Source organism: Solanum stenotomum, chromosome 8 (genome assembly GCF_019186545.1).
Source record: "Solanum stenotomum isolate F172 chromosome 8, ASM1918654v1, whole genome shotgun sequence".
Classification (NCBI taxonomy): domain Eukaryota; kingdom Viridiplantae; phylum Streptophyta; class Magnoliopsida; order Solanales; family Solanaceae; genus Solanum; species Solanum stenotomum.
Genome location: NC_064289.1, coordinates 58,710,304 through 58,719,032, shown reverse-complemented (window position 1 = coordinate 58,719,032; position 8,729 = coordinate 58,710,304). Strand labels below are relative to the sequence as shown.

Sequence of the window (8,729 nt, the reverse complement as noted above, 5' to 3'; positions counted from 1 at the left end):
ACTATAACAAGTTAAGTTAAACCTAACTCGATTGGGCTCGACTCCCTCAACTTACGCGTGAATAAATAATAAAAATGTGGACCCCTCAACTAGGAAATTTCCAAGAATCTCAACTAACAAATCTTTGACTTTATTCGTAGCGTAGTGAGAAAAAACTTCATACCATAACAAATAGTTAAACTCGATAGAATTAGGCTCGACTCGACTCAACTCATAAAGAAATACTAAAAATGTGGACCCTACAACTAGGAAGCTTCCAAGAATCTCAACCAACAACCCCACAAAAACAAGTAGTGCAATGCACAAAAAGTCATCTCTTTCCCCGTGCTTTCTTCCTACACGTGAAGTTGACGGAGTCTCCATTTTTCTCATTCGCCATTAACGCTTCAGTCCAAACTTCACCTTCCCCAGCTCCCAGTTTTCTACAATCTCTCCATTTATATTTTCTTGCTTGACCCGGGCTTTTTTGGTGTTTTTTGAGAGTTTTTTCTTATCTTTCTGTTCCCAAAATCACCTGTTCAACCTAGAATCAATCTTATTTGTTTGATCGGAAAATCAATTATGAGAGGAAAATGGGAAGTAGTACGACTTTGGGTGTTGTATTATCTACTTCTATCTGGGTTTTTTCAGGGAGTTTTTTCTGCTTTTAACCTGCCTCGTCCACCATGGAAGAAACAGTCAAATTTTGGTTCCTCTGTTGTTTTTCCACTTGTTGGGAATGTGTATCCAAAAGGGTATATTCTTTTTCCACTACTTCTTTTTCTCAATGATCTATACCTTGTTGTTATTGTATGCTCTGTGCTACTTTGCTATTAGCTGTCATGTTTTTTCTTTTAATTATTGTTTTGATTTGCTTGAGCCGAGCTTCATTCGGAAACAACCTCTCTGATAAGGTTTTCATACACTCTATCCTCTCCGAACTCGACTTTGTGGGATTTTTTGTTGTATCTATATAGTATCTGCTTGAACTGCTAATGGGTGTCAATGAATCTTCTGCAAAAAAAACTGCTGATTAAAAAGTTTACAAATTCTTAAAGGATTTTGTTATTACATGATTTTGGTTGGAGGTGGATTCAATATTTAATCTCTATAGGTTCAACGTTAGAGATTTTTTAGCATTGAATTTTTATACGTAAATTTATGTTTCGTGTTGAAGTTAGATAGCTGCATTTGCTATTGATGCTGGTAAAGATTATATAAATAGTTTTATCTATACTTTTTCTCAACTTTTGTGCATTGATTTATTTATTTATTTGTGATGTGTTACCTTTCTTCAGTAGCTGGAATATTGGAAGGGCTCTTTCGGCATATTCTTTGATTTGATAATCATCTTGCAAATTTTTCAGCATTTTGCGGGAAATTTCGTGTACATTTCCCATAGACTTGAATAGTTTGGTGTGGTTCTCCATTGGAGTATCCTATGATTTCCTACTTTATGTACTTAAGACTTTAATCTGTCCTGAAGGTTAGAACGTATTGTGAATCACTTTCAGATGAATCTATCTGATTTATTTTTTAGGCAGGAAGAACTTGCAACGGTATTTCAATTGGAACATGGGTTTGATTCACACTCCATGTCTGAAGAAAGATGTATCGTCTGAAAAGAGGAAACAACGGAGTCTTTGTCTAAAGAAATGAATTGAGAAAGGACAGATGTATCCGGGTTTCCGATGTTTGAGTAGATGAGAAGTCAGTCTTTTACAAGTGTCTCTAGAAATCATGACTTATTGGTCTACGGCAATGATGGTTCCACAAGGGGGCTTCTCCATGCAAATATTTTCTCAGGGGCCTGTGCAATCGGGGTCCTCACTGATCCTTTTCTCATTCTATACAAGCAAAGAGGCCCATTTGCAATTTTTTCCTCTCTTTACTATTGATTCATGTAAAGAGAAGAAAAACTTGCACGTGGGCCTCTTTGCTGGTATAGAATGAGAAAAGGAACAGTCGGACCCCGGTTGCACATGCCTCTCAGTAAATATTTGCACAAGGACGCCTCCCTTTGGAACCATAATCACCATAGACCAATATATCATGCTTTCCAGAGACATCCCTAGAAGACTAACTACTCATCTTTTCAACATCGAAAAGGAAGAACTTGCATTATTATTTCAATTGGAACATGGGCTTGATTCACCATCCATGATCGGAGAAAGATTTATCGTCTGAAAAACTGGAGTCTTTGTCTAAAGAAATGTGTTGAGAAAGGACAGGTGTATCTGGGTTTTGCTGTGATGCAATGGGCTTGTTTACACAAAACATTCCTCTGTTCATTCTAACTTACATCAGCTAGCAATTTTATACGGGTTTTTGTGTTGGGGATGAGTTCTTGGCTCACCATGAGAAGATTTGTTGCTAGTTTCTAGAATTTGGATTTCCTTTTATATTTGTGTTTGAAATTCGTAAAACTTGCGTATTACTTGTTTCCTGTTCTCTGTCTCTTAAACTCGTATATTCGATTCACGTTCAGGTATTATCAGGTGACACTCAATGTAGGCCAACCCCCCAAACCTTACTTTCTTGACATAGACACAGGGAGTGATCTCACTTGGCTCCAATGTGACGCACCTTGTGTAAAATGTATTCCAGTGAGTACTTCTTTTTATTCCTTCTGCAGCCTAGCTCTTTCAAGTTACACGGAAGATTATTACTATGAATTCAAATCCAAAATCACATGTCAGTTGTCAGAAATATCTTTCCTAATTTCTGCATATATGTATGACATTGCAGGCACCTCACAGTCCGTACAAACCGAATAAAAATGTTGTCAAGCATAAGGATCCCATATGTGCATCACTTCACTCACCTGCAAACCATCCCCGTCACACTCCTGACGATCAATGTGACTATGAGGTTGAGTATGCGGATCATTGTTCATCCTTGGGAGTGCTGGTCAGAGACGCATTTCCAGTAAAATTCACCAATGGGAGCTCCATTGCTCCTCCTCTGGTGTTTGGGTAAGAAACTGATAAACTACTCCTTAAAACTAACCTTTAAAATTGTCAACCAACAAAAAGAATGTTACTTCTTCCACTTTCACTGCTAAAAGGATTGGAATCAACAATGGAGAAATCTGTTGCTGTTTCTATTTAGCAACGAGTGAGGGACGGATTATAAAAAAAAATTGTTATTTACGAGCAATTTAGTGATGAAGTTTGTTGCTAATTCTAGTTTTTTTTTTTTTTTTGTAGTGTTTATTCTGTTACTGAAATTGTGGTGCTTGTGATTCATGAGTTTGTTTTCCCTTCTGTAGTTGTGGGTATGATCAAGAAGTGCCAGCCTCTGAGCATGCACCTTATACGGATGGAATTCTTGGCCTAGGAAATGGAAAATCAAGCATAGTATCACAGTTGAGTAGCTTGGGTTTTATCCGGAATGTAGTAGGTCACTGTTTAAGCGGGCAAGGTGGAGGTTTTCTTTTCCTTGGAGATGATGTTGTCCCGTCTTCTGGGATTGTTTGGTCACCTATCGTCCGTGAATCTTCAGAGTATGTTCTATCTGTAGTTTGGCGCTTTTGTATATGGAAATTTGCACTTTGCATGGAAGATGTGAATAAACTTTTCTGGATTACTATGATTTCAGGAAACACTATTCTTTGGGACCGGCAGATCTCCTTTTCGGTGGGCAGGCAACTGGAATAAAGGGTCTACCGATAATTTTAGACAGTGGAAGTACCTTTACCTACTTCAATTCCGAAGCTTACAAAGCTCTGTTGTCTTCGGTAAGATCAGAAAAAACCTCCATCATATATGCTTATCATCTTTTTGACTTAGGACTTATGATATTGCTGATTTCAGATTAAGAAAAACATAGACGCAAAGCAGCTGACTGATGCAGTGAACGACAAAAGTTTGCCCGTCTGCTGGAAAGGCTCCAAACCTTTCAAATCCCTTATAGATGCTACGAGGTACTTCAAGCCATTGACACTTAGTTTCACAAAAGCTAAGAATATTCAGCTTCAACTGACACCGGAGGCTTATCTTATTCATACTGTAAGTGCTCTTCAAATCACAACGTGAATCTTATAATGCAGCTCAAAAGTATAGCACATCATGATACTGATATTTGTATCCTCTCAGGATAAGGGCAATGTATGCTTAGGGATATTGAATGGTTCGGAGGTTGGATTAGGAGATGTTAATATCATCGGAGGTAAGACAGAACGAGGCATCTTTCTTTTTGTGCTGTTCAAAATTTTTGAGGTCGTCTTCTCCCAAGAAAATGTACAACAAAATAACACACATGACTAACATTTTCTCCGAGGGGGAGCACATCAGTATCGAAATTGTTGTCCACATTTTAACTTTCTTTCCTCATTTTCTCTGGATTTACTTATGCAGATATTTCTATGTTAGACAAAATGGTGATTTACGACAACGAAAAACAGCAGATTGGATGGGTTCCAGCAAACTGCAACAAGCTTCCATCGTAGTCCTGGTTGGTCGTCCAAACATACGTTTATCTTGCTTGATCATATTACTGCTGCTACGATCTCACTCGATACCATTTTTTGTTCTTGTATTGACAGAATATATCAATGATTACAGTGAAAATTTTGGTGGCATATCATAGGAAGAAGCAGGCAGAAAGTATGTCAGTATTGTAAGCATACCAATGTTTGCTATATTACAGAAGAACATATTTTAGTTGATTTGTAATACAGAATATTCACTGTAATCACCCATAGAAATATATACTTATATAATAGCAGCCTTATATGTATATTCAGTTCATCCCCAAGTTTCTCTTCTTCTATATATATATTACAATGTAAAACGAGGAGTTGAGTTTGAACTGGCGAACTAAAGTCACTTTCGTAACTCTATAATTCATTGCAGAAGTGAATGTGGAAATTATTATTATTATTATTTTAAAAAAATAAGGGGTAGAGGTAGAGAGGTGGGAGGACATCCATAAAAAGAGGGAATTTGCTTATTTATTTTTGTAGAAATTATACAGTATGCTTTCATCTATTTTTCCCCATTTTAAGAATATGATTATTTATCATCCTTACTTTAATAGAATCGATCTTAATTGCAGTCGGTTTCAAATTAGCTATAAATTGCAATATTCTTAAAAAAACTGTTATGTCGATCATGTTACCAAAAAATTGTAGTAATATTTTTAAAAATTTGTATAGTTATAAATTTTTGCTTAATCTATTATAGTCATATGTAGTTGATATATAAATGTAGGATGGCGTGATAACTATCTCTTTCCCCTAAATAATATGTAGCACGGTTTAAATTTTAAGCGTTAAATTTTTAAGTTTTCTGAAAAGAAATTTACATATTTGAGAGATAGGATATAAAATAAATACTATAAATCAAAATAGTTAACAATTTCAAACACTTATAAAGCATAATAAAAAAAGTTGCGATAAGAAAATAATCATTTGACTCTCAACATTCAACTAATGTCATATATATTAGGACGAAAGAATAATAATTTTAACACATTCTTTTAGTCAGAAGTGTGAATGTTTTTTAAAAAAATTGATGAACAGATTGAATCAATTATTAAATTTCTTTTAATAAAATCATAAGTCTCTATGAATATATGATTGTGCTGAATAATTAAAATACTTAATTAATCGAATCGGATCAATACAAAGGAGAAATCAAAATGATAAAACAATTCTAAAAAGTCTAATTTTAATTATACAAAATAAACTAGCCGAAAAGTTAAACACCATATAAATTTTATAAAACAATCATTCGAATCCTATCATTTAACACCCCTAGTTTTAATACTCCCTTTTTGAAATAAAAGAATGACTCATTTTCCTTTTTAGTCTGTTTCAAAAAAAATGATCTCTTTCTTTTTTTTTGGTAACATTTTAATTTCAGATTTCCACTGTTTAAGGCCGCAAGATTAAAAAATAATTTTGTACATTTGACATAACTTTAATTTAGGACCATTAGATTCAAAATTCTTCTTTATTTTTGTAAACTCCGTGACAAGTCAAACTAGGTCACTCTTTTTGAAATGGAGGGAGTAATAATATTTACAACCCCCGCCCCCAAACCATAAAACAAGTCAATGCTCCATTTCTTTTTAGTATATATATATCACTTATTCTAAATTAGTCTCACCAAGTCCTCTCTCATTTTTTACTAAACTTTAAACTTGTATTTGTTGATTTTTAAGCCATTTGTTATCTTTAATCAAATAAATCATGAAAGGGAAATTGGTACCATCTTGGGTGTTATCAGTGTGGTACATTATGCTTCTATGTAGATACTTTCATAATTGTTCTGCCTTTACTCTACAAATGAAGGAACTATCATATTTTGGTACTATGGTTTTTCTCCTTGATGGGAATGTCTATCCTAAAGGGTACATTTTCAATTCAATCTTTACTTTATCTTGTGTTGTTCATACACTTAACTACTATAAAGTTTGATTGAAAGCGATTTAAATTCAACTTGTCTTGATTTGATATCCTAACAAGTTTGATTGGACTCGGCCTGACGCCCATATGATGAAGAGCCCCTGCCCTTAGTAATTTTTTAAGAATCTCAATCAACAAACCTTATTGTTATTGTTACGGTTTTTTTGCATGTATAATTCTATTAGTTTTATGAATTTCCTTTTATATTCATAAAACTTGCATATTATTTGTTTCCTGTTCTTTGAACTCGGATATTCGATTCATGTTCAGGTATTTTCAGGTGGTACTCAATGTAGGCCAACCCCGTAGATCTTTCTTTCTTGATGTAGACACAGGGAGTGATCTCACTTGGCTCCAATGTGATATACCTGGCGCCAAAAATCTTCCGGTGACTACTTCTTTTTATTCGCTCTTTCCAGTTAAATCCAAAATACTCAGAAATATGTTTCATAATTTCTGCATGACATTGCAGGCTCCTCACCATCCTTACAAACCGAATAAGAATTTGGTCAAGCATAACGATCCCATATGTGCATCCATTCATGGTGCAAACCCTCCCAGTCACACTCCTACCGATCAATGTGACTATGAGATTGAGTATGCGGATCATTGTTCATCCTTGGGAGTGCTGGTCAGAGACGCATTTCAAGTAAAATACACTAATGGTACCTCCATTGCTCCTCCTCTGGTGTTTGGGTAAGAAACTGATAATAAACAAACCTTTAAAATTGTTAGCTACGAGCAGTTTAAGGATGAAGTTTGTAGCTAAGCTTGATTTCCCTTGTGTAGTTGTGGGTATGATCAAGAAGTGCGACGCTCTGGGCATTCACCACCTTATACAGATGGAATTCTCGGTCTAGGAAATGGAAAATCAAGCATACTATCACAAATGAGTAGTATGGGTTTAATCCGGAATGTAGTAGGTCACTGTTTAAGCGGGAAAGGTGGAGGTTTTCTTTTCCTTGGAAATGACATTGTACCGTCTTCTGGGATTGTTTGGTTACCTATCGTGCTTGCATCTTCAGAGTATGTTCTGTCTGTAGTTGTTGCTTTTGTATATGGCGATCTGCACTAAATTTTCTGGATTACTATGATTTCAGGAAAGAGTATTCTTTGGGACCAGCAGATGTCCTATTCAATGGGCAAGCAACTGGAATAAAGGGTATACCGATAATTTTAGACAGTGGAACTACCTTTACCTACTTCAATTCCAAAGCTTACAAGACCCTGTTGTCTTTGGTAAGATCAGGCAAAACCTCCATCCTATATAACTTATCATCTTTTTGGCTTTGGACTTTTGATATTTTGCTGATTTCAGATTAAGAAAAACATAGACCCAAAGCAACTGACTGATGCAGTGGAGGACAAAAGTTTGCCCGTCTGCTGGAAAGGCTCCAAACCTTTCAAATTCCTTAAAGATGCTACGATGTACTTCAAGCCATTGACACTTAGTTTCACAAAAGCTAAGAATCTACAGCTTCAACTGATACCTGAGGCATATCTTATTCTTACTGTAAGTGCCTTTTAAATTACTCTATGAATCTGTTAGATCACGATACTGATATTTGTATCCTCTCAGGATAAGGGCAATGTATGCTTAGGGATATTGAACGGTTCGGAGGCTGGAATAGGAGATGTTAATATGATCGGAGGTATGACAGAACAAGGCATTGTTCTTTTTATAATTCGTCTAGATATCGAAAATAATGTCCTCTTTGGAGAAAATGATTGGATTAATTTTGCTCTGGATTTACGTATGCAGATATTTCTATGTTAGACAAACTGGTGATTTACGACAATGAGAAACAGCAAATTGGATGGGCTCCAGCAAACTGCAACAAGCTTCCATCGTTGTCCTGGTAGGTCATCCATGCATACGTTTTATCTTGCTTTTACATATTACTGCTGCTACTGGAGCTCACGCGATACCATCTTTGTTCTTGTATTGACAGAATATATCAATGATTACGGTGAAGATTTTGGTGACATATCATAGGAAGAAGCAGTCAGAAAGTATGTCAGTATTGTAAGCATATCAATGTTTGTATTTCAGAAAATTCACTGTAATCACCCATAGAATTATATATTGATGTAATAGCAGCCTTATATGTATATTCAGTTCATCCCCAAATCTGTCTTCCATATTATATATCTATCACAACATAAAATGAGGAGTTCAGTCTGAACTGGCAAACTGAAGTCACTTTCGTAACTCTATAATTCATTCCAGAAGTGATTGAGCCCTAAAAAAAAAAACTAGTAAAGAGCATTTTACCCTTTAAATAGACCCTCCTTATGCACCACAAAATCAAATTAGTCCGGCCAATTGATCGTATGG

General features: G+C 35.5%; 1 protein-coding gene across 4 annotated transcripts; it reads left to right on the top strand.

Annotated features, from left to right (window-relative positions):
- The first annotated feature begins 287 nt into the window (after positions 1-287).
- Positions 288-8,441, top strand: LOC125874121 (aspartic proteinase Asp1-like). 4 transcript variants are annotated; one of them, XM_049554943.1, is made up of 9 exons: positions 288-734; positions 2,468-2,585; positions 2,728-2,954; positions 3,251-3,484; positions 3,580-3,718; positions 3,795-3,989; positions 4,077-4,149; positions 8,154-8,250; positions 8,344-8,441. In XM_049554943.1, coding segments are annotated over exons 1-9 (1,257 nt in total). In that variant the 5' UTR covers positions 288-561; the 3' UTR covers positions 8,345-8,441. The 4 variants fall into 4 exon arrangements, with proteins under 4 accessions (XP_049410900.1, XP_049410899.1, XP_049410902.1 ...); XM_049554945.1 differs by lacking the exon at positions 8,154-8,250 and adding an exon at positions 4,338-4,434 and having other exon boundaries at positions 290-734; positions 8,344-8,398; XM_049554944.1 differs by lacking the exons at positions 8,154-8,250; positions 8,344-8,441 and adding exons at positions 4,338-4,434; positions 4,526-4,580 and having other exon boundaries at positions 291-734.
- Positions 8,442-8,729: the final 288 nt, after the last annotated feature.

Excerpts from the sequence above, each read along its gene's own strand:
- LOC125874121 (XM_049554942.1), top strand. The coding sequence starts at position 562 with ATGAGAGGAAAATGGGAAGTAGTACGACTTTGGGTGTTGTATTATCTA. Across the intron at positions 3,990-4,076 it reads AGGCTTATCTTATTCATACT|GATAAGGGCAATGTATGCTT; the intron begins GTAAGTGCTCTT and ends GTATCCTCTCAG. Across the intron at positions 4,150-8,153 it reads AGATGTTAATATCATCGGAG|ATATTTCTATGTTAGACAAA; the intron begins GTAAGACAGAAC and ends TTACGTATGCAG.